The sequence below is a fragment of the Falco rusticolus genome, chromosome 3 (genome assembly GCF_015220075.1).
Source record: "Falco rusticolus isolate bFalRus1 chromosome 3, bFalRus1.pri, whole genome shotgun sequence".
NCBI lineage: Eukaryota > Metazoa > Chordata > Aves > Falconiformes > Falconidae > Falco > Falco rusticolus.
In genome coordinates, this window is record NC_051189.1 from 17,572,556 (window position 1) to 17,599,909 (window position 27,354).

Consider the following 27,354-nt stretch of genomic DNA (forward strand, 5'->3'; position numbering starts at 1 on the left):
AACACCATAATCAAAGCTGATCATTTGTTTTCACGTGTGTTTGAATGGTAGCAAGGTCTTTGCAGGAAAGTACTGTCTATCAAATCATTTAAAACCTAGAAATATTACCACACTTCCAGTAACACTGTGATTTTTTGTGGGTTTTTTTGCTGACTGTTTAGATAATCACATAGAATTTTAACTTTTTTTTTTTCCTCCTGAACTGCTATAAATTCAAGTGTACTTGTTTTCTTCTCTTTCTTTCCTCTGGGTGCCTTACCTGAGGTCTAAAGCAGAACCTTGCCTGGCTGCCAGATGCCCACCAAGCTACTCTCTCACACCCCCGCCTCAAAAGGGAGAAAATAAGATGAAAAACCTCATGAGCTGAGGTAAAGACGTGGAGATTGTTCATCACTTACTGTCATGGGCAAAACAGGTTTGAATTAAGGGAATTAATTGATTTTATTGGCAATTAAAAGTAGAGCAGGATAGTGAGAAACAAAGACAAAACTAAAAACACCTTCCTCTCCCCGCTCCTTCCCAGGCCCAACTTCGCTTCTTCACTCCCAGCTTTTCTACCTCCTTCCCCCAAGCAGTACAGGGCTACAGGGAATGGTGGTTTTAGTCACTCCATAATACTTTCTCTGCTGCTCCTTCCTCCCATATTCTTCCCCTGCTCCAGCATGGGGTCCTCCACAGGATCACAAGTCCTGCCAGAAAACTTGCCTCTGTGTGGGCTCCTCTCCACCAGCCATCATTCCTGCCAGGAGCCTGCTCCAGCATGGGCTCTCCAGGGGCCGCAGCTTCCCTCAGGGCATGTCCACCTGCTCCAGTGTGGGATCCTCCGTAGGCTGCAGTGTGGATATCTGCTCCACTGTGGACCTCCATGGGCTGCAGGGAGACAACCTGCTTCCCCATGGTCTTCTCCACAGGCTGCAGGAGAATCTCTGCTGGAGCACCTGGAGCACCTCCTCCCCCTCCTTTCTCACTGATCTAGGCATCTGCAGGGCTGGTTCTCTCACATCTTTCTCATTCCTCTCCCACAGCTGCTGTGCAGTATTTTTTACTCTTTTTTAAATATGTGATCACAGAGGCAACACCAGCATCTCTGATGAGGCTCAGCTTTGTCCAGTGGTGGGTCCATTTTAGAGTCAGCTGGTGCTGGCTCTGTGCAGCAAGGGGGCAACTCCTGGTCTCTTCTCACAGAGGCCACCCCTGCAAAGCCCCACCACCACCACCACCACCAAAACCTTGCCATTTACACCCAATAAAAGCATTGAGATTCTGTTAGAAATATTTTGTAGGAGCTGAGGGTCCTCAGTGATGTATTGAATACCACTAAATCCCATAAGATCCAATATAAACTCTTCAGAGGAGCATCCTTCCTTCTAATCCTGTTTGGAAAGCTCATGTTGGGCACCACCATATGTTTTGAATCATTGTAATAGCAATTAGATAAATAAGTATGTACAATCTTGAGGCTTATATTGCGAAATCCTGATTTTCCTTGGAGAAACCAGCCAGCTCCATGACCCAACAGGATGTGATATTAGATAATAAAGCCAGCATGTAACTAGGAATACACCCCACCTCAAAATGGCTAGTATTTAAATAATGTTAGAAGTTATTGATTAACCCGGGGTTGGGTAGGGTTTAGCTGCTCTAATAAAAGTTGACTACTCAGTCTGTATGCTTGTTTTATTGAAGTGCAGAAGAGTTGCATCTTCTACACACTCAGGCTAAGCAAAAATGGGCAGTTCACATGTAAGTAGTTATTTAATTTGGATTGTCAAAAATGCAACAATTTTCTGGTTTTATTTTTGACAATTTTCACTTTAAATGACATTAATACAGCTGCAAATGAAGATTTAACCTCAAAATCTACTTTAAGCGTGGGTGGAAAACTTGCATGTAGCTGGTAACATCGCTTAATTGCAGTCCATGAATAATGAAACTATTACTGTAGCACACTGGTTCTGAGTGTTTTAATGCTCATTGCGGCTTAGTTAAAAAGAGCAGCGCTTTAATTCTGAGAAAAAGAAATTATGTATAGGATGTTGGGAGAAAACTAATTGTAAGTAGTTTAGCAAATTTGTACTGGAACATTCTGAACACTAAAATAATTCCCTAAAGATGTATGAAAAAATTCCTGTCCCAAAGGTCAACACTTTCAAAAACTGGCTGTTTATCACTGAATGGTAGTGTAATAGTAGAATCTCAAAATGTGGTGCTCACAGAAGGGCCTGAGGAAAAAAAAAGGTGTCAGGTTTTACACATCAAATTACCATATGAGTTTTGACTGAGACAATTTTGGCTAACATTTAGGTGTTTAATAATAAATATCTAAATCTGCATAAAGATACTTAACCTCAAAGCAACCTGATTGTCGAAATTTTGTGTGTGGTAGCTGCGAGTGATTGGTCCTTCTGAAAGCTGAGTAGCTTGTGCTGAAGAAGTTGGGGGGTTTTAGCCTCAATTTTAAAATTCATGGATAAAAGGCAGTATTTATTCAGCAGTGCATGAGTGAATGGTGAAACCCTGCAGTTTCACAGTATATATCAATAGAAGACAGCTTGTTTACTGATACAGGCTAATGTTGCATTAGTTCCTCTAAGATTTATATTATTTTATTATGTGACTATTTTTTTAATTCAAATTCAGCAAGGTTTTGAGAGATGCCAAGCATCTGCTGCTTTCGAACCAGCTCGTCAGGACATTTTTCTTTGGCAGATTGAGCAAGAGAGCCTGTGCCATTCACACAAAGCTCCAGCTACTAAGTCAAGGAGCATTTTGTCTCCCTGTGGAAGGGTGGATGGTCCCATCTCCACACCATCCTTTTCTGGACTGGCTGCTTGCATAAGGAGAGAGGAGCAAGCAGTTCAGCAACCTGTCTTTGCCTAGGGAACAAGACTAAGAAGGCTCCTGCCACAGCCCCACGTGTCCACATAAGCACACATTGCAGGGTTGTCAGCAGGCACCTCCTGAGGGTCCTGACCCTGGAGAGCCTTTCACTGGGCAGTTCACTGAATGCAGTGTAGAGCAGGCATACGCAATTTAGGTTTAAGCTAGCCAGCTGACTTCTGTCTGTGGCAAGAGAGATCACAGCACTGCATCTCGGGCAGGTTTAGCAGTTGTATGAGCTCCACACTGGTCCATACTACACCCTGGATGTAGGTGCAGCACACCAGAGCTGGGCTGTAAGCTTCAGTGGAAAGAGGTGTGAGCCCACATTGGAAGAGAATTCCATGATTCAGCCCGTGACTTATCTGGGAATTGCATCATTCTGTTTGTCCCTAGAAATTACAAGTTATCTTGGAGAAATGCCTACATCTGTATCAGAGAACTGCTTCTGGAATAGCCTTGAAAATACTAAATTCTTAACCAGGCTTTTCAGCTGCAATTTGTTCTTTTTCCTAATCTCCTGTTTTGCAACCGTAGGTTCATGAGTGTCTTACATCTTGTGTTTTTTAAACCTCCAGAGCAAGTCTTACAGACTCACAGAGGATATACGGAAACCAGCCATAGGGACTACCAGTTTGTCAGCAGATGAGCCAGTAAGCACTTTATTTATGAAGGATGAAAGGGGCACCATGGTCTTGCAGCACCTGTTGCTGTGGTTTATGGTGGCTTTGGGAGGCACTGCAGTGCACAAAGGCAACTCCACCTTTGAGGTCCATCTCAGCACTAGAAAGCTGGGTAAAACTGGGTTGTTTCGTTCTGTTGAATGCTGCATCTTTCCAAAATTTTATCTGCTTTGAAATTTCAGAAGTGAAAAATTTTTGAATAGCCCAAATTCTGCTAGGAGAAATATAGAATGAATCATCTGTGTCAAATGAGATATTTTATTTGGTTAAATGGATTTAGGTTTTAATTATATTTTTTTTAATGTCATTATTAAATGAAGTTTTCAGTGAAAGCTAAGCATTGTTCAAAGAAAAGGTTCCATTACATGGATGTTAAAATGGAACTTTTCAGCTATATCAAAATGTCTCATTTTAGAATGGAGCTTTTATCAAAATTAGTATGTTGCTGAGCATGCTAATTTGATCAAAAGTACCAAATTTTACTGAAAAAATACGCTTTCAGCAAAAAATTTCTAACTAGCCCTAAAGTGTACCTTTGTCTTAGAAACCAAACTCCCAGTCAAGATCTGCACCCCATGCAACGTTACCGCTCCAAATCTGCATATTTCCACATGCTTTTTGCTCTCTGAACTCGATCCAGTCCCTTTTTCTACAATCAAACAAAGTTTTTGACTGCACTTCCTTAGAGATTTAAAGTCGCTAGTTACTTTCTCTGTTTGCGGTCTTGCATCAAGCTTATCTGTACTGCTGCTGTCTTCAAAATCACCAGAAGTGGAATAAATCCACCTGAAAATCTGGGTAGCTGCTCTGCTGTAAGCAAGGTGCTTTGGGGGCAGTTTGGGAAAAGCAGCAATGGTTCTGATGGTATGCTGGTTTGAAAAGTTTGATGGATTTTGACTTTTGTGAAATTGTGTAATTGGTTTTTTACCTTCTGTCTCTCAAGAATCCAAGACGACTCTTTGTGCATTATTCCAGTGTTCTCTGTGATGTTTGTGACTTGAATTAATCTAGTGGGTGGGCAAGTTCTGTGTTTGTAATTTAAACCACTTTTTGAGGTTCTCTGGGATGTCCTTGAGTTCCATCTTCTGATTGTAAAGCAGCCCAAACCTTCTGCCAGGGAAGACTCTGTAATGTGAGAAGGGGGTGGCAGGTTGTTGTGAGCCAGATGGTTGGGGAACCTGAAGGTAAAAAAGTAAGTATAACATGGAGAACATACCGCCTGAGGAGTCCTCTTGGGCATAAGCTCACAAACATCACGAGGACCTCTGTGTTGCCTATGGACATTTCTATCCTTGTAGAAATGTTCCCTTAGTACAAGTACTACTTACCACAGCATGATTTTATTATCTCATGACAAAGCTCAACAATAGCTATTTGTTGCTTCCCCTGACAGACCAATATTCAGGGACAGTCGAATCTTGTTCAGTCCCTGGCCGTAAGCCCACAGTCAGCAGGAGACAGAGATACTTTCTTGTTCAGCCACCCAACACAGGGGAAGAACTGTGGCAAATTCTTTTCATTTCCATGGTCCCCTTTTATCCAGGATATTTGCTGTTCCTTTTAGGTCTGTCCTGTGAGTGCAGCCGTGGTAGACGTTAACAAGCATCTACCCATGAAAAATGTATGATGCATTTGTGGCAAAAAAAAAAAATAATCCATCTGAAGCATCAAAGGGTCATTACATTTATGTTTTACATAATGTAAATAGGTCAAACAACTATGTTTTGCAAAAACATAAAAAAATTCCAAAATACTTGGACTCTAAAGCTCTTCTTTGTATACAACAGTTTTAGCATATTCTATCAAGTTCTGTTGTTACTATCTAGAAAAATTACTCTGCCTCTGTTGTTAACTGTGACTACTAACAGAAGCAATAGATTGATTACTGCTGCTGTAGGGGACTCAGCTGACCAGGGAGTATCCCAAGACTTCCTCCACCCTGTGAGGTGGAAAAGAGTCCGACACAGAAGTCTCCAAGTTCGGTAGACACAGTTGGCTGTCAGACACTAAACAAGTAATGTCTGTATAGTAACAGCCCTTCTATGTGTCTATGTATGTATGGTTGGTGTTCAGATAATGCATCTTGCAGAGGAATGTTTTAAAATGAACCAAGGGGAGAAGTGTGTAATCTTGGGGCTTCCCTGATGGGGTGCAACATCCTTCAGGTTCTTCTCCTTTTAAATAATTGAGCTTTAAAATACATGAGAGTCATCATCATGTTTCCAAAGATTGTGTTCATGTATTTCAGCCCTGCATAGGTGTACTTAAGTCATGTTAACTTTCATGCTGGCATACACAAGAATTTATTTCAGTTCCATCCATGTTAACTTACCAGTACTCATCACAAGTCTTAATTGACGTAATGAGTGTAAAATTTTTAGTAAGACAGAAGAACATTTTAGCTGTCTCTGTATCAGCGTGCAAGACAGAGATTTGGTATCTCAGCTGAAAAAAGAGGCAGAATATGGCAGTTTCCAATCATTTTAGCTATCATTACCCCTAATGGCCCAGCATACAAAGTGTTTGCCAACCAGGCATTATGGTCAATAAAACTAAAGTAGTCAAGTCCACCCCCAGCATAACAGAGAATTATTCCAGACTTGAAATTTCAGGTTTGCCCTAGGGGAAGAAAGCCATTAAGTATTAAAAGGAAGTGATGTGAGGCATGACTCATGACTAAACAGAGGCGTGGTGTCTCTGGAGAATCCTAGCATCCTTTGCTGCCTTGGCTTCAGCTGCAACACCAGGGGAGTCAGGTTCCTGTCAGCCCTGTGTCACCTCTGCCAGCCCCGTGCAGGTGCTGGGTGCTCTGGCACATCTCCAGGTTGTCTGTGTTTAAGCATCTGGATTGAACCCTCTAGAAATAAAAGCTGCAGGTTTGCAGCTTTGGCATTTCCACTGGTAGCCAGCTCTTGATCTTCAAAGCAATCTGCGTTAAGGAGTTCCACCAGCCACAGGAAGGTTTGGACACATTAAAGCCAGACAGTTTAAAATTCAGCCATGAGAGAACCCCCCCAAAACTTATTTTTTCTCTTAATCATGAACTTCTCTGTCATCGTAATGAGTGTGAATAAACTGAGTGGATAAAAAATTAGCCATAAGGTAGTATGAGATGATACATTAACAGCCACTTAGAAACAGGAGGGGCATAGTAAGAGAGAGAGATGGTTTTAATTTTCCAGTTTAAATAACTGTCAGAGCAATTACCTGCACTGTTGCCGCATGTTTGTAATAGGAAAAAGTAAATACAACTAATTCTATTAGGATCTTGTTATCACTGTAGTTTTAGTCTCAGTCGTAGAAAAAGTTATTTGCATCTCTCAGTTTGGAAAGAGTCACCGAGTCATTGCAAAGGCCATTGAGTAATGAAATCTAATCTACATGATTTACATATATTGTAATATCCAGTAGTTATATATATAATACATATATATAAATGAAGTCATCTAGAAATTGCTTTGTTTCTGATAGCAACAAACTGTCAGCAATAAGCTGGCCCGACAGCGCATGTTGCTGTTGTGCAGCTGTTAGACCTAAAACAGCCGTAAGGATTTGGGAGAGTGACAGTCTGCCTGGCAGATGGCGGACGGCATTCGGAGATGCTGATACCATTCTCAGAGCAGTCAACAAGAAGGCAGCTGGCAATATTCCAATTACGTGTTGTGGTTTACTGAGAAAATTGCTCAAACAAAAATGACAGGTACATTTTACAAAACAGCAGAGGAAGAAACCTTGCAGTCAAAAGGACACATAGCCCTTAAGGTACCACTTTGCCGGTTGGCATATGTCAAAAAAAGGTGTTTAGCAACCCCACCTTTTTATTACCATAGCACAAACTCTGGTGCTTGGTGACACTGCCCCACTTCCAACATGCTGCTGCTGTTCGCTTCTGGGGTTTTTTTTAGATGCTAGCACCCATCTACTCTGTCCCATATGCTAAAAGGCTTTACGTTTCACATAAATTCCTACCTGAATAATTGAGACCAATTATTTGAATTTCACTGAAGAAGAGCTTGCAGAAGAACATCTTGCTTTGATGCAAGGATGATAGGCAATGGTGAACCCATCATGCACCAGTGACCAGGTATCCTCACCCCTGAACAGCCTTTCCCAATTAGACGAGACCTGACCTTGCCTACCAGTAATTGCTCTTTGCTTCTTTTGCTTCTCCATTATATTAGAGCTCTCTAATATTTGGAAGTCTTTCTCATGGAAGTACCTATACACTGAAATGAAATGGGCTTTATCTGCTTTTCTGCCCTTTCCGATTGATGGTCTGGAGCTTTCTGAACAAATCACACTTTTATTCCCCAGGAACACTGACAGCCCTGTGGCAGGCTGGCTGACACAGCCAAGAGCAGGTCTGTGCCAGTGTCCCAGGGCTTTCCCTCCACAGAGAGCAGCCACAGGTTGCTGGGCCCCATTGCCAGCCTCATCCATCCCATGGCAAAGCCAAAGGCTCCCAGTGGAGGGGTGATCCTCTGCCTGCTGACACCGAGAGCTCTCCTGCCCACAGTTTAGATGTGTGATACATGTCTCCAGGCTCTTTGCCATGGGTGAGGGAGGGATGCTGCTTGACAAGCAGATTGGGTGCTACCTCTGAAATGGCTTCTGTTGGTGTTCATTCCAGCCTCAGCTGCATTTTTCACTGGTAGAAGCAGGAAGATACATTTTCTATTAGGAATGCATGGGTTTCAAATAGGGTGACATTATTATAGAAATATAATATACCTTATATAGCAGGAGGAGGCTGTGACTGTTCTTGTTATGCTCATACCTTCTGCAATGATCCACAAATTGACCCAGGTCAAAAGGGCCTAAGGAGGCATTACAACAGGGCGAAAAAAAAATCTTTATAACTGGCAACGTTTGTTTTAGTAAATCAGTAAATCAGACTATTGGTGAAGTAGGGATGTGTCATCATGTTTTCAATCCACGCTTTGGAAGTAGATCAGAATCGAAATATATCAGCCTACTCCCATATTTGTTCTTGTGTTTTATTCTTAACACATGGAAATGCTTGAAAATGAGTAATGAGATTTGGGCTGTCATTAAGACTGTCCCTTTGGGTGGGAGTTCAGCGTTTGTTCTGCTAACAGGATGTCATGCACACAAAGTGTTACGTACTAGAAGACACAAACCACAGGATCTAAGATAACATGCCCTTTCTTTTTATCCTATCCAGTACTGTTAGTCTAGTTAACCTTAGATTCCAGTTGCATTTATAGCTTATTGAAGGCTTCTGCCAGGATAAATAATTAATCTGGAGTGTATGTGTGTTGATAAAAAATTAATCACATAGGTGCTGATTTGCCAAAAGCTGTCTTCCATGATCCTAGTATAATAGATACAATTTAACTAATGAGATAAACACCCCAGTCCTTTCATTTATTATGCTAACAAGGTGACTAGATGGTTTGGGACATTTCTTGGCAGACAGAGAAATTGCATTTTCCCCACCACACAAAAGAGAAATACAGAAAACAATAGAACTGGAAGGCACTTTGAGATGTCAGCTCACTTATCCTTTGCCTACAGCAAGATCAGCTCTGCCCAAACCAGTCCTGACAGCTCTGGCAGTGCTGAGCTAGAGAACTGGTTCATTAGTTGGAGATGAGGGTCCCCAAAGGTCTTTGAACTGGTGACCCAGTGACTGTGCACAGTGAGAACTGCAAAATCTCAACAGGTTCCACAGCTTCCTATCTGTGATGGGTTTTCAATTGTTTTGGCTTGTCTGTCTGTTTTTCTGGCATTCCTGTGCTCACCTTTGGGATATTATGGATTGTCTGGGGCTTGGCTTCCTAAAGAAACTGGATGCATGACACTGCTGTATGTATTTCTCTGTTACCCTAGCTAAAAATATTTGAAGCCACTGGACAATTTTCAGATTTTACCAGCAGGGTGTTAGTCTCAGAGTTCTTAGTGCCTGTTACATTTCTTGAAAATCTTGAGAAGAGAGAGACTGTATTAGAAGTCTGCTGAACAAAAGACAGAGGCATGAGCTCAACCCTTGTAAGACACCAGAGAATCCCCACAGCGATGGGCCATTATGCCTCTGCCCATCACAGGAATTGCTTCAGCTGCAGTAGGTGGTAGAGGCACCAAAATCAGCCAGACAGGAGACATAAATCTGTGGGAAACTGACGCTCACCTGCTTGGTAGAAAGGAAAGCTCAGAGTGTTACGCATGGAACTGGTTTATGTCATTCTTTTTAAAACCTTGGGTTTCTCAATGCATTTTTGTGAACATGATTACGTATACGTGAAGAATAAGGAAACTGGTGAAATAGGTGTGGCATGATTCTGTTGCCTACCTCCAGTAACCACTGGTATGCTCTCAGGTATGTGAGACATCCACACTGGGCTGACGGAGGCAGGTCCCACAGGACACTGCTCATTTTTGACAGGCAGCAGCCAGCTTACCCTGGGGCATCTCTAACAGCAACAGATACCTACATTTAGACAACTGAATACAGCCCTAATTTTTATTCCAGACCACACTGATTTGCAGGAGTCAGTGCCAGAAAGAGCACGAGTCAGTCTGCCCTTTCTATGTGCAGCCATTTTGAGATTTAATTTTTATTTTTGTTAAGCCAAAGAAAAATGAAAACAGCAACCAAAGAGAAGCTTGAAATTAGGCATGCACTGAATAAAGCACATTAAGTGGATCTGGCAAAAATGAAGACTGGGGCAGGCACTCAACATCCCTGGATCAATCCAGCCCTTTCTAGAGCTCTGCCCATAGCTATTAGACCTGCTCTTGTCAGCGGCCACGCTTCTGCTGGCGCTTGCTAGAAGGGTCTGTGTCTGCATCTCTCAATGTACATTATCAGCATCGATCTGCGTGAGAGCTGCAGTGGGTGAGCACTGTCAGCAGCATCCCGAGCAGCTACCCTTTCTGTTGTTTTGACAGTACTCCTCCAGAAACCTCTGTTCCTGAGCACGGTTGCGCCATCTGCTTGAAATGATGGAAATGGAAAAATAGCCGTGATTGCTCAGCTGTATTTTCCACTATTTTCAAGTAGGGCACGCTCTCTCTTTTTTGTAATACAGGAAGCTACCTGGCATGCTCATGGTAGTGTTTCTTCTCTTCTTGTCTACTGACATATAAGCACTTTGTATCTACTGCAAGCTTGATTGTATTTGGCTCAAGGAAGATACTAGACTTAGTCTTCAGAAATGTCTGCGATGTATTGCAACACCCCACCAATTCTAACTACTGATGCCTTGAATCCACCAGAGCTCTTATTCCCCCTGCCACCCCCACCCCACCCCCACCCCCCGTCGCCACTATGCCTTTCTTGGTTTTGCTAACCCTTTTGTTAAAATGTTTATTTGTGCACCGTAAGGGCTCCATGTGCTGAACTAGCAAAGAACAGTCTCCAAATGCTGCTATAAGCATTGCAAACCATCTTCAACCATAAATTTATCTTACATCTCCTTAAAGTCAAATTTAATTTACAGCAGGAAAAACTGCTTTCTGTGCTTCACAACAATGTAGAAGTGTTAGGTTTAGATCAGTTATAATCTATACAGTGTAACAAAAATAAATCTGTGGCAATTCTAGCCAAAGCTGCAAGAGGAAATGATTGTTGTTTAAAATATGCTTAAGTGAGGCAAAAACTCTTCAAGCTAAGGAACACTGTAGGCAGAAAAAACAAGTAGACATAGGCCATGAATTCAGCCAGGCTGGAAGTTAAAAAGAAGATTTCTTACCACCAGAACTCTGATGACACTAATTAATATAGAGCTATTGGAGAGAAATGTGGAAGAATATGAAGTAACTGAGTAGATGGAGCTGGACTAATTTATGAAAGCAAGTTCCCTTACATCCTATGTCCAGCTGCAACATTTGTATGCAATCTGTCCACCTGATGTTCCAGACTGCACATCATGCTGTCACCTAAACTGCTGTAACACTTGTAAGTCATTAGTTACTCAAATTAAACTTAGAACCTAACTCTAAAACAAGAACTATATTAAAGTGATTCTGCCCATATTTTTAAAATAAAAATGCCTAAAACTTACAAATGGTATTAAACACCCATTTCTTTCACCATTTATCCCTTGCAGGAAAATCCACCTCTCCAAACCTGCAGCTTTCCCCCTCCTGCGCAGAAAGGCTGCATCAGTGGGCAAGGTCAAGGCTGGGACCTAGCCAGTGGTGGATTTTAACCAGAGCTTTCCAAATAACTCAGGAGTTGGCCTTGACAGTCATTTACCCAGAGTATCAGGTTTCCCATCTATAAAGCTGATGCTGGGATTACACATAGTACTATAAGAATGATATCCCCGGGGTGCATCTTTTAATGTTTTACAGTGATTTATTTGTAGATGGAGGCTTTAGCAGAGCTGACTCAACAGTGCTGCTTTAAAACAAACATGTCCTGAACATCATTAAGAAACAGGCCTTCCTTCTCTCCCGCATGATTTTCCCCTTGAAAAGAAATACGTATCTTTATGAATCCTCATAAATCCACAATGTTGTTTCAGTCGCTGGTGCTACTGTTTTCCTGCCTGTTGCAACTGTGCTACACCCAAACACAACAGCTACGACAAGTTGCACCTAGGAGTTAGGGACTCACTAAAACCTGAGTGTAACTGACCATCCATCAAGGCATAAGGGAGCAAACCACTCTCCCAAAGTCCTGTAATGACATTACGGGGACCCGGTGCATCTGTGGTAGGGTTGAGGCGGTGGGAGCTGCAGAGGCGGCAGCATTAACATGACGAGAGCGATACCCACAGCCCAGCACTGCTGGTGGGTAAGGCAAACCAGCTTCTTGCTTTTGGGTGTTTGTGTAGGTGTTTCTGTCCAGGCTGAATGATTGAAAAGTGGGGGCAAATGCCAGACAAAGCCTTTTTCCTCTCACTCCTCACCAGTACATCTTCTGTCCCAGGTCATGAGGAAATGAATGTGGAGTAACAGTTCTCAACTCATTGTTGGAGCCAATTTGGGGGCTATAGTAAGTTACAAGTTAGAATAGCACTTGGATACTACAAAGTAGTCAAATCTATGCATTTGATATGTTAGCATTTCTATCTGGATTTTGTGCTCCAGAATTGTCCCTTTTTTTGGCTGATTTTTCAGCTGTTTCCCTGGTCCTCACCCTCACAAAGAAATGTTTTGCAAACAACCCTAGAACAACTTCCGTACCAGCTGCCTAACAAAGACAGCAGGATCAACCATACTAGTGGCATGAACATCATCTGAAAAGCATACTAACACTATAGAGCCAAAATGACATCTTAATGTCACCATCATGTACTCCATTCAGATATTGTACCCCGTTCCAACTAAGAGCATTCCACATGCATCAGGGGAAAGGCAGGGATACTGTCTCTCCATCTTATGCTGTCTTTTGGGATTGCTCCAGGGTGCATGATACAGATGCAAGAAGTAATTAGGAGTGCATTATGCAACGTAGTCCTAACTGACAGCACTACCAATCCTACGTTAAAGTATGGACTGAAGTGTCTGAAAACATTTTGCATGTTAAATTTGGTATTATTGAGAGGGGAAAACTATACTGGCACCACAAGCTGCTGTCTGCAGGACACGCTCAGCTGAGCAGGCAGCAAAGCATACTCCTGAATGCTACACCATGATGTTCATTGAATCCGCCACGCACTGAGCAGCACCTAGACCATGCTCCTTGTGGCAACACTGTGCCCGTATGACTCTCCAGCAGAGGCCCTTTGTGCATGCAGCATTTGCATCCTGGGTCTGTATATCCAGAATAAACCTCCATGGTATTGTGGGATCCCATTATTCCGTTCCCCCACGCTCATCACTGAGTCTGGTTAGCTGTCGTTTGCTTTGGTGTTACAGAGAACAGAGGTGAATTTTATTCTCACAGGAATGAAAATGAGGATGTAGCAGTCAGAAAGGAAGAAAGAAATTAAAGCTGCTTAATTTTCAAGCATGTTGTGCAAAAAAGCTTTCTTTTGTACATGATTCCATCAAAGGAGAAGCACATACACCCTATCATAATAGAAAAAAGTGAATGCAATTCATTTTGGATAAAGACAGTGATCAGTGCCTCGGTTTCCTAACTTTGTACTTTCACCTTTCCTTTTTGACAAAAATTCTGGGACATCTGAAGATAATTAAGTAAAATCTCCCACTAGAAAGTATTAGTTACTTATATGCATCTATTTCCACCTTGTTTGAAAGGTTTAGAGAAGTGTGTGTGTGTCAGAGCATACAGTAGGTTACGCATTTACAAGCAACATTTGTGATATTGATATGGCAATGAAAGTTTACCTTGTGCTGTAGAGACCAAGAGGAATTATTGTGTTATTGTACCTTACTAATTGCTATTGTTGTCAAAATAACTTCCAGTTTCAGTGAGCTGGCTGCACTACATGCAGCTACCATTAGCAATAAGTTGTACCCTAGCTGCTAACTGCATGAGAAAAGCCAGGTACCTGAATGGTCTTCAGTCTGTCACAAAGGTGCATCGGTAAAGCAGTGTAGGGACTGGATTTGGGTTTTGTCCTTGAGAAAAGACCCTTTGGCTTTTGACAGAGGACTCCTTTGTCCAGAGATGTAGCTCTTCCACCAGTGAATCACAGCATGAAACTTCTGAAGAATACCAACAAACTTCCAGGTTGTAGCTATACTTGTAAATAAAAAGGTTGTTCTCCGGCCAGATGGATGCATGGCAGAGCATGGCCCACAGCCGTATGGCTAAATTATTTTTATCCCACAAGCAGAACAATCCTGTGCCTCCTGTCTTTCAGGAATCATCTCTGCCCTGTGCTATCCCCAAAGACAAGGCCTTTTAGCCTCTTCTGCTCTTCAGTAGGCTGGTGGCATTTTCAAAAGGGCTTAATAGTAGACTGCCATACTCTGGGGTGTCACAACACTTAATTTAGTGGAAAGCAGAGTGCCATGCCCTGGAGTTAACAGTGTAACAATTAAGTTAACACCTTAATTAACAGTGGTGGTGCCAGTGCTTGGCAGCCCTGCAAAGCAACTAGCCTGATCGACATGTTGCTATTTGAATGGAAATGCCAAAGTACCTGCGGTGCCCACTTAGACCCCCCAAGTCCATGCTGTGGATACAGCTCTACTTGATTTAGGAACCTAAGACCTATTTTCAGGTATTCTTTTAGAGCTTAGGCTTTTAAAAGATCTGATTCATGATTCTGATTACAGGTGTTGCAAATGTTGCTGACCTCCTGGTCTCAGGTACTTCTATCCTTGTCCGAGAAACAGCAGAATAGAGGATGTACCAGCATTTCAGACCTTGTGATTCACAGCTTGCCAAATTAGTAGCCACTGTTTACATTGATATGTCAGGCTGTAAACTTTTGTTGTGGCTGTGGACTTTGAGTTATTATCCCCCATGGATTTAGCTCAAGGCAACCACATGTAGTATTTTGCCAAAATATAAAATGCACCAGCTTTATCACATTACGTATGTCCAATTATCTTGTTTGCAGGAATGCATCGCCGCAAGAAAGGTTTGCAGGACCAGTTTTTATTCAGCTGATTGGGATTGTAAAAGCTCCTATCTAACAAACGTACTGCAGAGACAGAGCCTGGTTCTGTATGCATCTGATTAAGGCATTTATATTGGCCTGTTATTAAAGCAGTACAAACAAATAATATTACATCTCCATGAAGGTGCCTAGTATGGAGTTACTACCTTTAAATTATTTGAATAAGCCTGAACTGGCAGAACAATGTTATATACGATTGGCACTGTGTGTCATGTGGTGACAGCTATTTGCAGATCCATTCTAGGCACCCTAGTGATAGATACAGTATTTCAGCAAAGCCCAGTGTGAACTTCTCTTAAACCAGTGAATGGTTTAGATGGTGAGAACAAAGATCAAGCAAGAACCTGACCCAGACTGCTGTCGTTCAGTGAGACTAATGCAAAATTGCTTCCCATCTATCTTGTTTTCCTGTTTTCCTAGTCAACCAATAAACACCATCATCATGGTTTTGATGCAGACCAAGATGCCAAGAAACTACATAGTGCCTGCAAAGGAGCAGGTAAGAAACCTCCTGGGTTTTATACAAAGGACATTTCAATATTAGAAAGACGTATACATAAACTTAGGGCAAAACAGCTGTTCCAACAAGTTTCAGGTAATCTTTATGCTTTCTGTCACTGACTCAAAGAATATGCACACCCACAAAGTTTTATACGAATAAGATAAATGTGAAGGGAAGCCAGCTTGTTTCTCAAAAACTGGTAAGGTCAAGTTTGTTAATTGCTTGGCTCCAGGGGATTGGGATAAACATGATATTTGCTCCCTGCGATAGGAACATCAAGCTACCAAGACTGATATGACAGTCATGGGGTCCAGCTATTCCAGTCAGACTAAGGTCATGGTTATATGTCCTTTCTCAGGCCTTCAAGGACCAGTAAAAAACATCACCACCTCCAAATGTTCATCAAAGCCCACTGCAGCTCCATCAGCTGAAAGGAATATACAGTGCTTTCAATCTGCATCAGTGATTCTTAACCAAAAATACTGCCTCCCACCATCTTCTAAGGTAGTTTGAAGTAAGCTGGCTGACTGTGCACTGGCAGGAACCAGGAATGCACAGTGTTCATGGGATCCTCAGGTCCATGGAAGTGACAATGTCCAGCAGAGGGAGAGCAGCCAGGCAGCACACAAGAGCAATAAGTCATTAATTCACTCCAGGTATTTGCACAGTAAACAAGTATTTAAACATTTCTTCCTGGTGTAGCACTGACATTCAGAATCAGCTACTTATGTGCTGAATTTTAGGAACTGTTCCTATCCTATCAACTCAGCCCCCTCAAGAGAGCTCCCCAGAGGACTCTCCTACTGACAGTTTAACCCCTCATTGCCAGATAGGAGAAAAGGTATCTTTTCCTTCTGAAATTGGACCGTGCCTTCTGCCTCTATTCTAAGCAGGAAAAACTGGACCAGATGCCTTAAACTTGCCCTGTATGTACTTGGTGGTGATAGGCAGGCATGAAAATGCATCAGCTGCTGCTGAATGCCAATATCATTTGTATTTTTATCCTTTGTACTGGTAGCTCCTTGGAAGGCCTTGTTGGTCCCTGCTCCCAAGAACCTGTGATGAGGCACAGCACAAAGCCCAGTATGTGGATGCAACAGATGGAAGAGCACAAGGAGAGCATGGGGCAGCGTCCACCAGCATGACATGCATGCATCAGCAGACCTGGCATGGATGCCTTTGCTCTGCCATCTAAACCCTTTATGCACCACAGGCATTTTGGCAATGCCCATCACATGCAGGGTCATAGGTCTCTCCTGATACACATTCCCCATTTCAATACTTGTCTTGAAAAAATAATGCCTGAGGCAGGCTGCTGGCCCTTGGATGGAAGGGTACTAGGGCACGTGTGTGAATGCAATAGCTACTCTAAAGTGTCTTTTGGGCATCCAAGTAACATCACTGTGGTCCTGTTCCACAAACATAACAAATGCCTTCCAGCAGCTTTGTTTAGTGCAAACATCTGTTTATAAGGCTGACAGCAAGAAAAGTACAAGAACAAAGCCATCGCCTTTAGAAAGCTGCTTCCATCCGTTGCGTAAGTTACAGCTCCAAGCTGCCCAAGGGCTTTCCTATGGAGTGTGCTCCGTGTGCAGTTCTCCTGCGGGTTCCCGGGAGATGCAGCTGCTGTGGTGCCTGTCACTGGGGCACCCCATGCTCCCCCTTCACTCTCACTTACTTTTGCCAAGCACAATGGCATCAGCAGAGACTCAGACCATAAAGGCCAGTTCCTGCTCCTCTTCCTGACTCCGCTTAGCACAAGGCACAACCCATTTTGTACAGGCTGTACATTCAGGCAGTGGGATAATGAAGCTGTTTTAAACACATCCTCACCTGCCCCAGCCTCTCACCCCACGCTATTTGTCCTGTTGTGCCGGCACAAGTGTTTGTGCACTTAGTGCACAAGCTGGTGGGTGATCCCTCAGGACTACTCTAACAAGCGTTGCTACCAAAAACGTGTATGTCAGGCTGCCGGTGCTGGCATAACCCTGATTTTGGGAGTAGTGCCTGACCTTCTCAAACAGAAGACTGAGTTGCCCTGGTAAAATCTGAGTGGCACGGGATGGTGAACTTTTATATTATGGTCTGATCATTGTAGCTGATTACAATTAAATATATCCGCAAAAGAACCTTAGGTGCTACAAATCATAAAGTTGGCATCAGTGGGGATATACGTATAGCAATTTTTTTCTCTTTAGAGATCACATTTTCTATCCTTTGCATTAGATCCACGATTAAGTAATTACTATGTGCAACTTCTTTTACAGGAACCAATGAAAAGAAAATTATTGAAGTCTTGTCGAGTCGAACATCAGAGCAGAGACAACAAATAAAACAGAAGTACAAAACTCTGTATAATAAGGTATTTCAATATAAATGGCCCCTGTTTCAAACTGCATGCCTGCTAGAAATATAGCCTACAGGCCTCTACTTCTGAAAAGAACAAGGGCACAGTGGATTTCAGGAGGACACCAGTTATTCAGCAATTTATTTTATCTCCTAAAATACAGATTATATTTCTAATCTTAGCCTCAGAGTCTTCTTGAGTTCAGCCTCAACCAGATCAGAGTGTTTTAATCAAAGCTGGGAGAGCTAGAAAATAATTCATAACTGAAATAAAAAAAATATTTCAGCTTGTGTTCATCTTCAGCACATTCAGAAAAAGGAATTGATGTAAAAGGGAAATTTTTAAGTCAGAATCCCTCTTAGACCAGATGCAAATTCAGAGGAACTGTTTGATCTTACATCATGATATTTTTGTTGAGTTTAGTAGATGTAGTATTGATTTCTTCCAGTGATGAAGTAGAATACACCTTGTAAAACTAAGAAGTCTCACTGGGGACTTGATTTCTGGAGGAGGAAGCGTAGACTGCCTTAATGATTTTGCATGTAAGAAAAATAAATCTTCCAATATATTATTTAGGTGCAAAGCGGACTCCTTCAGAGCTTATCATTACATTGGTATTTTCTTAAGGTCTGCTTGCTCATTAGTCGTTAATCAATATTAATAAGACAGGCAGCACTGAACCTGAAATCCTTCTGTAAGTAGAACTTACAGCAAGCATGATAAAGATTTTGGTTACGTAAATACTATTAATTTAGTTCTATAATGAGGATAAAGAAAAATAGTCATTAGAAATGAGCAAGTGCCGCGAGACATCCCGGTTACAATGGCACGTAGCAACCCTTCTCGCTTGCTTGGGAAGCCTGAATCCCTCGGGAAGGAGCCGCAAGCTGTGCCGTTTCGCTCTGTCGCTGCTCCAGGCAGCAGCAAGGCTCGTGGCACACGTGCGGAAACTGCTCCAACACCCATGTCAATCTGGCTCGAATAAACTGAGTGTTCACTCGGGGTTGTGTAAGAGGGTATTAAAGAACAATAGATTTAGAGCTGGGCTTTGTTGTTCTGAACTTGTCAAGTGCTTCCCATGCTACAGGAAATGTTAACTGGAGGTAGGGCTTCAAATGAATTATCAGCAGGCAGCCTTCCAGTGTACATACTCCAGGGTCTTACTACGTTTTGAATTAAGTAGATCAGAAGGTTGATTTTTTTTTTATTATTATTATTTTTGTTGTTGTTGTTGGAAAAAATGCTGACTGCTTGGCACCAAAGCACTTTGTAAAAATTTGTTGGTTTTTCCAGTAAGAAGAGAAGTTTAATAAGTTTAATCCCTTCTGTTGCAGCTCGAAGCAGGAAGTTTCAGTGTAAAGTCTCCTCCTGTTAAGTTTTTAAAAACACTAGTTTGCATTTATTTAAACAAGAGTCAAAACTGGACTGATATGAGCTGGTATTTGAAGATGGGACAATCATTTCATTCAATCCCAAACAAAACTTTTTAGGGAATTTATTTTGCAAAAAAGAAGTCTACGTATTTAAAGTCTTTTTTATGTTTTTGTCCCTTTCTGGTACAGAAGAAGCTTTGAAATTGTGAAATTCCCTGAAACAAATTAAGAAACCCTCTAATCTCAACTCAGCATTTGCACTAACCCTTCCAACTGTCCCCTCAGGATCTGGTAGAGGACCTGAAGGGAGACTTGAGTGGGAATTTCGAAATGGCTGTGCTGGCTCTGCTGGACCTGCCCTGCGAGTATGAGGCCCGGGAGCTTCAGAAGGCGATGAAGGGTGCTGGGACGGATGAGTCGCTGCTGATTGAGGTTCTCTGCACACGAAACAATAAGGTTGGGACGCCATGCATGACCTTCTTTAGGTAGCAGGGCAAAGAGCTAGCCAAGAGCATTTCCGCGTCGTCCCGTGTGTCCCCCCGGGAGGAGGAGGAGGAGGGATCAGACCAGCTCCCACAGCTGAAATGCTTGTTGTCTGTGGTTGCAGCGGTAAGGTTGCCATACCAGGGCTGAAACTCTTGGAGGAGTTAAGAGCAATAGAATGCAAATTTCTTCCTTCGTCCATATCTCCGTGGATGGCCCAGAAGCAGCGCTGATGAAGAGAAATCCCCGGGTGCCTGTTAGAGGCAGCTTTGGCACTGCTCTGACTGTTCAGAGGTGGCTCCCACCAGCTATGGGAACGAGATCCTCTTCAAAAGGCCCTTTAGCTAACACTAAAAAACAAGTGAAACCAGAGAGATGCCTGCATGAGTCAGGCATCCCTTGAAATGCTGTCCTGAACAGGGATGGGTTTGAGTTGTGGGTCTGCACCACACTGGGTCCCAGCACCAGTGGGGAATGGGAATTCAGCTTCTCCCATCCCCACGCCTGCTACACCTCATGCAAACATGGTCATGGCACTGACATACTGGGGGGTTGTTTGCTTGTTTATTTATTAACTAATTGAATTTGTATTTATTATTTCTAAGTGTTTTTTCCTTATTTATTTATTTTATTTATTTGCCTAGGAAATTGTAAACATAAAGGAGGCATATAAACGGCGTAAGTAGTATTGTCCTTCAAATGCCTTCATTTAAAACCTTTATCACTGGGCGAACCCTCACGGATTTTTTTTCTTTTTTCTCCATAGTCTTTGATAGGGATCTAGAGTCTGATGTTAAAAGTGACACAAGTGGCTCCCTACAGAAGATATTAGTCACTGTGCTCGAGGTAAGGCTGGTGGGGGCTTTCCTTTTATGCAGTTGCCTGACTGAAGTATTTAGTTTTCTCTACCCTGAGTAATCATAATAAATATTGGCTTGTATTTATAATAAAGTAATTACAATATGTGATATAATAATGAGGTAATCATCATAAGCAAAAGGCATTCTTCAGTATAAGAGCCTTCTAATCTATAGCCTTTTAATATATACAATTTTAATTTCTAAAATCAGAAGTAATTTTATAAATTCTGATACTTTGAAGAGAATAGCATTTTTTTATCATTATTTATGCCATGGTAATGGCTAGAATACCCATTCAAGGGCATGGTTACATTATGCTGAATTCTGCCCCAAACCAACAAAATCTAATTTCCATCTCAGCTGAGGATTTTACAGTTCAGATAGATCCAGAACAATAAAGAAAGAGATTGCTGTTCTATTTATTTTCCATTCACCAAAAATGCATATTTTCCATTAGAACACACTTTATTTTGAACCACCTACATGAAATAAAGAAGAAAATTAATATTTTCATAAAGACATTTATGAATATATGTATTCATAAGTAAGAATGATAACTAAGAAGAGTCAGATCACACCTAGAAATGCAGCATGGTAGCCAGTCTGGTCAGACAGCCCTGAGAAATTACAAGATTAAATAAACAGAAGACGCTTTGAAGACCTAACAGTCACATCACTAAATATATCACAGTTAGATTCCCATTCTGGAAAGCATTGTCACAGCTCTTCAACCACTTAGGGTATATTTTCAGGAGTGGCAAATACATATTATTCATAGATTAGTCCTTCATAATTTCTACCAGGCATTACAGTGTTAGTGAATGGTCAGAGTATATAGGTTAGCCAGGAAGATATCTTGCAGTTATCAGGGCATATCCAGCACGATGAAAACCACCAGCACTTCACCGCAAGTACTGGGAGCCATTTTGCAGTAGCTGTATAACAGATAAACCAGTTTGTGGTTTGAGCCCCGGGTGCTGTACGTACCCAGCAGCTCAGCCCTCAAGGGGTGAAAGCCCAAGGCCGTGTTGGGGCCATCTTGCCCCAGCTCTGCCTGCAGATCTCAGCCCCATTCCCACCCCAGCTTCTGGCCACGCACGCAACCACTTGCCACCAGTGGAAAAATAGCAGCAAAAAGTGGCAGAAAGCAGAACCAAAGAAGCAGCCAGGTGGGAAGGGATCTCTGGAGCTACTCTAGTCCAGCCCTCCTCAAAGCAAGCGTAACTCCAAACTCAGATCAGGTTTTCCTCTGATTTTGTTTTCTGCTCTGGACACATGCTGGCTGGGGGAGGGAGCAGGAGCACCTATGGTATGGCAAAGAGTCTGGGGACAAGGGGGACCAACGGGTCACCCTGCTGCAGGGTATGGTCTAATGCTGTGCAGCTGCCCACCCCTGAGAGTCCCTTCCTGCTCCAGAGGCATCAGGGTTACTGTCTCATCAGGGTCCCAGCACATAGCAAATAAACGTGGGAGATAAACCCTACCATCCAGGCTGAAGTCAGCAAAACCAGAGGCTGTAGTAAACGTGTTCAAAGCTGCACCACCAAGTCCCACCGTGCCCCGTTACGAGACATCTGTCAGCAGATGGCAGCAAAACTATAACCAAAATGTTTGTGAGGGCCACAGGCTGACCACCTTCCCTTCCACTATGAAACCTAACCTGCGCTTGGTCTGGTTTTTTCATGGTCATGTCCTTTTTTCTCTAGGCAACCCGAGATGAGACCCAACAGGTCAATGCAGAGCTCGCTGAGCAAGATGCCACAGATCTGTACAAAGTAAGTGCAATTGTGGAGAAATCCTCATTTGCCCCGTGCTGTCTTGGGGGTGGCTAAACACACCATGCACAGGGGCCACGGCAGTGGAAGGTGAGCAAGGGGGGCACAGGCTGGAGCCTGGTGGATCAAGAGCTCTGGCTGACTTTTTGTCTTTAACAGTAAAGACAAATAAACAAGTGATTCAAAAAAATAACGTGTAATATTTAAGGCAGGAGAAGGCCGCTGGGGAACAGAGGAGCTGGCTTTCAACGTGGTCTTAGCAAAGAGAAGCTACAGTCAGCTGAGAGCTACTTTTCAAGCGTACCAAAAGGTGAGTTATTCTCTTCTGCGATGTGGGTCGCATAGGGCCTGGCATGAGTTTGCAGACCCTACAACAACATGTAGACCAGGCCATCCTTTCTTTGCCGTTTTAAAACTTCTTCAGTGCTTTAAGAATCTCGGAAAACATTCTTATTCATCTGGATCCTGATCTTACGGAAATAGGGGATAAAAGCTATATTTGCTGCTGCTGAAGAACCTATTCCCCTTCATAACCTACAAAACATCCAGCCAAATAAATGTCATAATGTCATTTCCCTCCCATAGCTGCACGATGGTGGGTGTCCCCACTCCTGCAGGAGAACCAGCAAAGGGACAGGTTTAAAAACTCCTGCCCTGTAGCAGAGTTTTGCTTTTCTAGTCTTTTCCTCTATTTCTCCAAGGCAGAGCCTGGCAAGGTCTCTCCTCCAGATCCCACTGCTTCACACGCTCATTGTGGCTGGGCAGAGGCACATCTACAGCCTCTTCCTTTTTGCCCACGCTGGGCAGACAGCCTGTGCGGGTACTTTGCTGCACTCTCTGTCTCCCAACATAAGGCAAAGTAGGCAGCGGGATCCTGGCCGTTTGGTACTTCTCCCTGTGTCACCCACCAGGGACATTTTACACATGCCTGGGCCTGGAGGTGACCCCCACTGAGATGCCTCACCTGGAGATGGCCTGAGAAAGTCAAAGCAATGGGAGATTCAAGGTCCTTCTCCTGACAGTGAGGTGGAAGCTCAGCAGTGACATTTATTCTCAGGAGAAGGTCCCCCGTCCAGCCTCTGGCTCACAGTCCTGAAATTCCCTAGAATAACTCTGAGTTCACCAGAAAACTGTAACCCTAGGCACTGAAGATGAAAAAAGCTCCAGTCAAGGCCATATTTCAGCGTCAGCATAATAAGGAGCCCATAGCTGGAAAAATGTTGGCAGCTTCATCCAAGTTTTGGTTTGTTGTTGGCAGGAGAACAAACCCAGTCGCTGACTGAGGCTCTCTCCCTTGGAGTGGCTCAAACCCTGGGGGTTCAGTTAAGTGCTCTGATAGCCAAGCTACCTTGGCTTTTTGATTCCAAAAGCCAAGCAGATCAGGTTGCCCAAACCGGTCCACCACATCCTGCCTGGCTGTACTTAAGCAGAAGTGCGTCAAGATAAGAGCTGTGCAGACTTCAGTCCCCCTCTGCAGTTGGAAAGTTAAATAGAGCCTATTTATCTATTATCTATTATATGTTATCTATTATCTATTATATATTGTATATTACATATTATATATTATATGATATATATTAATAAAGCCTAAATAGAGCTACAAGGTACCCTACAAGGGTAGCTTTGTACACATGGTCTCCCAGCTCTGACCTAAAAGTCCACTTAAGTCTTCCACGCGGGGCCATCCTGACAGACAAAACAGAGCAAAGTAAAAGCCTTTGAGGTTCATGGAGTTCATAAATCAGGATCAACTCTGTTTTGAAGTGTCAGTCTCTTTTTTCCCTTTCCTACAGAATAATACCAAAACTTAGGAACAACTGCAGTGTTGTAAACTTTCCCTGGGAAGCCAAAGACAATAAGTAACAAAACTTCATAGAGCTGGGAAAGCTCCAAAAATTATCATATTTGTGTGAGAGCCATCCAGAGCCTTTGATAGAGGGATTAGGGGAAGCTCAAGCAGTTTCTCCTGACTAGGGGTCACTCAAAAAGAAGCTGCATCTTCTTTGTCCTAGAAGCCCTCAGATAGCAGTGCAATTGCTTGATGTAGGTTATCCATCTCTTAACCACTGCACCTTTACCTGGCTCCATGGACCTTCTTCTCTTCTTAGTGGACCTGTGAGCACTTGCACCAGAAGAGAACTTCATTTGGCCTTGAATTACTCCCTGGGAAAGGCTCTAAAGGATCTGAACTGTTTTTTTGCCATTGGATCCTAAATCTGATGCTGGTTTTATGACAGTGGGATTACATGTACAAACAGCAGCTCTTATAGCTCCTTTTTGTTGTCCTCATAGGTGTGTGGGAAGGATATAGAAGAATCCATTAAAAGTGAAACATCTGGAGATCTGGAGAAGGCTTATCTCACTCTTGGTAAAGAAAAAAAAAAAAAAAAAAGGTGTCAAGAGCTTTCTTTTCTAGTTCTTGCCATCATCTGACATTGGTTTTTGGGTGTCTGTGTATAGCCTGGCAGCAGCCATCAAGATAGCCCTAAAGTGAGCCAGGAAGAGAAGAGACAGTTTTCAGTAGCAATTTGGACTCCTTGGTATTAGAAATAAAATTTGCTAAACACAGCTCCTCTCCATGCAGCTAAATTTTTTGCCCTCTAACACAGATTGCTCACCTCAAAGCTGCCCCTGAAGCCATGGCTGTTGGTAGCTTCCAGTGGATGCCTGGGCATCATCAGAAGTGTGCTATCCAGCCACCACAAAAATGTACAGTGACCTCAACAGCAATTTAGCACTGGGGATGACTGTGACTGGTGTTTAAGCCTGTGCCCTGGCTCTGGTTAACTTGCTGGTATAGCTGTTATCCATCTGGGTCTGGGCTCTCCCAAATCTTGTTCTTGTGAGCTGCGGAGTGAGCATCGGAATAGATGGGGGAAAAGGAACCCCAGAGGGGCAAATGTTCATTCTCCTCAATTTCATTTTCACTGTGGAATGGCAGAGTGCTCATACTGATAATTCACGGTGTGACATGCTTTCCCAGTGGAGAACTGTACATCCCATTCAACCTCCAAGACTTCTCCTTGCATACCCATAGGAGACCAGTCACAGGATGAAAGCCCCACTAGCTCACAAGTAAACCCTAGAGAGTTTCCTTTATTTCTTCCTTGTTTATTTCCTTCTCCTTGAAGGTGTATTGCAAAATGTCAAGATACAAGTATAATGAAATCTCTTCCTGTTCTCTCTAGTCAGCTGTGCCAAAGACTGCCCAGGTTACTTCGCTACACTTCTGCATAACTCAATGAAAGGAGGTGGGACTGACGAAAAGACCTTGATCCGCATCCTTGTGACCAGGGCTGAGGTAGGGAACCCTGTGACCTGTAATACCTCACATCAGCTGTGGGAGAAATATAAATGTAGAGGATATGGAGTGAGTCCTGGTGGATCATGTGCTCAGTCAACCCACTTCAGCTCAACAACATTGGTGGTCACGCTCTTTCAATATTGCATCTATTTAGTTTTCAAAAGAACTAAACCAGAAAGCATGCAGGCAATTTCAAGTGGAGTCAACGATACCTGGTTAAAACTAATCCACAGGGAGGTCTGGCCCCGTTAGGATGTGTAAAAGTAAATCCCTAGTTAAGTAATGATAAAGCAGCAGTTCCCAAATTGAGAATTGTTTATAAACATATGTTGCAAATTCTCTCTGATTCCAGATGGGAAAAACAGATGGGAAGGAGGGAAGACAAATAAAGAGCCAAAGAAGATAATTGCCATTTTAAAAAGCACAAAACTACACGAGGCATTTGAGATCTTAAACACAGTCTTTAAGTCTTCCTTCCTTGTAAGCTGTGTAGGTTGTAACCCCAGGACTGTTTCAGTCTTGACAAAGAGGAGGAGTCGTTCACAGAGAGAAGAGCATATTTCTCTATGGTCCGCAGTGCGAGAAATTAGGCTCCAGGGTAGTCTCTCTCTTAAGCCGTAGTCCAATCATGATAACATTTACAACCCAAAGTGGTAAAGATCAGACCAACGGGTGCCTTTTCACAGGAAAGCTTGAGACAAGGCATTTAATTCTCCCCCTGTAGTAACCAGAAAATTACTTCTGTGGGTGGAACAAAACTCTCTTTTAGCCACACTCCTGGAAGTGCCTTTGTCCTTGCTTGCCACCATGGAGCAGCCTCAGGAGGTCTCAGCAACCCATTTGAGTTTGTCCGGTCCCAAGGCTATGCCTTCACAGCACTGCTGAGCACTGGGCAGAGATGGCGCTGGTCACCCCAGCACAGCTCTCCACACAGGCCCGTACCCCTCTTTGCAGCTAGCATCCCCTCACCACACCATCAGACATGGGCTTACCTCAAATCCAAAAGTTAAGCTGAAAGTCCTCCCAAGATTTTTAGATCTGCTTTCTCCTCTCCTCCTCCCACTGGGTGCGATGGGCTTTAGATCAGATCCCAGGGGTCCCAGTAGAAGCAGGGCATATCACTCAAAGTACATCCCGTGCTTCTAAAGAGGTTCTTGGTGTCTCCTTAGAGTGACCTGCCAGCAATACAAGAGAAGTTCCAACAAATGTACAAGAAGTCGTTAGCTGAAGCTGTCCGATCGGATACCTCTGGGGACTTCAGAAAGTTGCTGCTGGCTCTTTTGCACTAAAAAGCCATCAAGAATGAAGAGGCATGCTGAGCAGCCACCTCTTGATTAGTTTCCAAAATAGCATCCAAAAAATGTGGCATTAGCACAAAGAAAAAAAATCCAATTTATTTTCTTTCCAGCTGGGAAATGTGTTGCCAAGTAATGCTGGACATGAGGTTTATGTTATGGCTATCTCGCCAAATGTCCTTAAGCAATAAAGACATGTTAAAAAATCTAAATCTAAATTGACCTCTTTGTGTTTGGGTATGTGGAAGAATCTTCTGTTATTATTTCTTCTGGGTAGATTTTCTGTCTTTCTGTCATTCTGAAGATTATCCCTGTTCTTTCCCCAATTCTACGGGTGCTATG

General features: G+C 42.9%; 1 protein-coding gene across 2 annotated transcripts; it reads left to right on the top strand.

Annotated features, from left to right (window-relative positions):
• Positions 1-1,672: 1,672 nt before the first annotated feature.
• ANXA13 (annexin A13) lies at positions 1,673-27,224 on the top strand. 2 transcript variants are annotated; one of them, XM_037382202.1, is made up of 12 exons: positions 1,674-1,743; positions 3,459-3,533; positions 15,494-15,572; positions 17,843-17,937; positions 19,581-19,751; positions 20,423-20,456; positions 20,545-20,624; positions 22,345-22,413; positions 22,622-22,723; positions 24,706-24,781; positions 25,602-25,714; positions 26,887-27,224. In XM_037382202.1, exons 1-12 carry the CDS (start codon positions 1,729-1,731, stop codon positions 27,004-27,006), a joined length of 1,029 nt encoding a protein of 342 aa, XP_037238099.1. In that variant the 5' UTR covers positions 1,674-1,728; the 3' UTR covers positions 27,007-27,224. The 2 variants fall into 2 exon arrangements, with proteins under 2 accessions (XP_037238100.1, XP_037238099.1); XM_037382203.1 differs by lacking the exon at positions 3,459-3,533 and having other exon boundaries at positions 1,673-1,743.
• Positions 27,225-27,354: the final 130 nt, after the last annotated feature.

Excerpts from the sequence above, each read along its gene's own strand:
- ANXA13 (XM_037382202.1), top strand. Across the intron at positions 20,457-20,544 it reads AAAGGAGGCATATAAACGGC|TCTTTGATAGGGATCTAGAG; the intron begins GTAAGTAGTATT and ends TTTTCTCCATAG. Across the intron at positions 24,782-25,601 it reads GAAGGCTTATCTCACTCTTG|TCAGCTGTGCCAAAGACTGC; the intron begins GTAAAGAAAAAA and ends TGTTCTCTCTAG.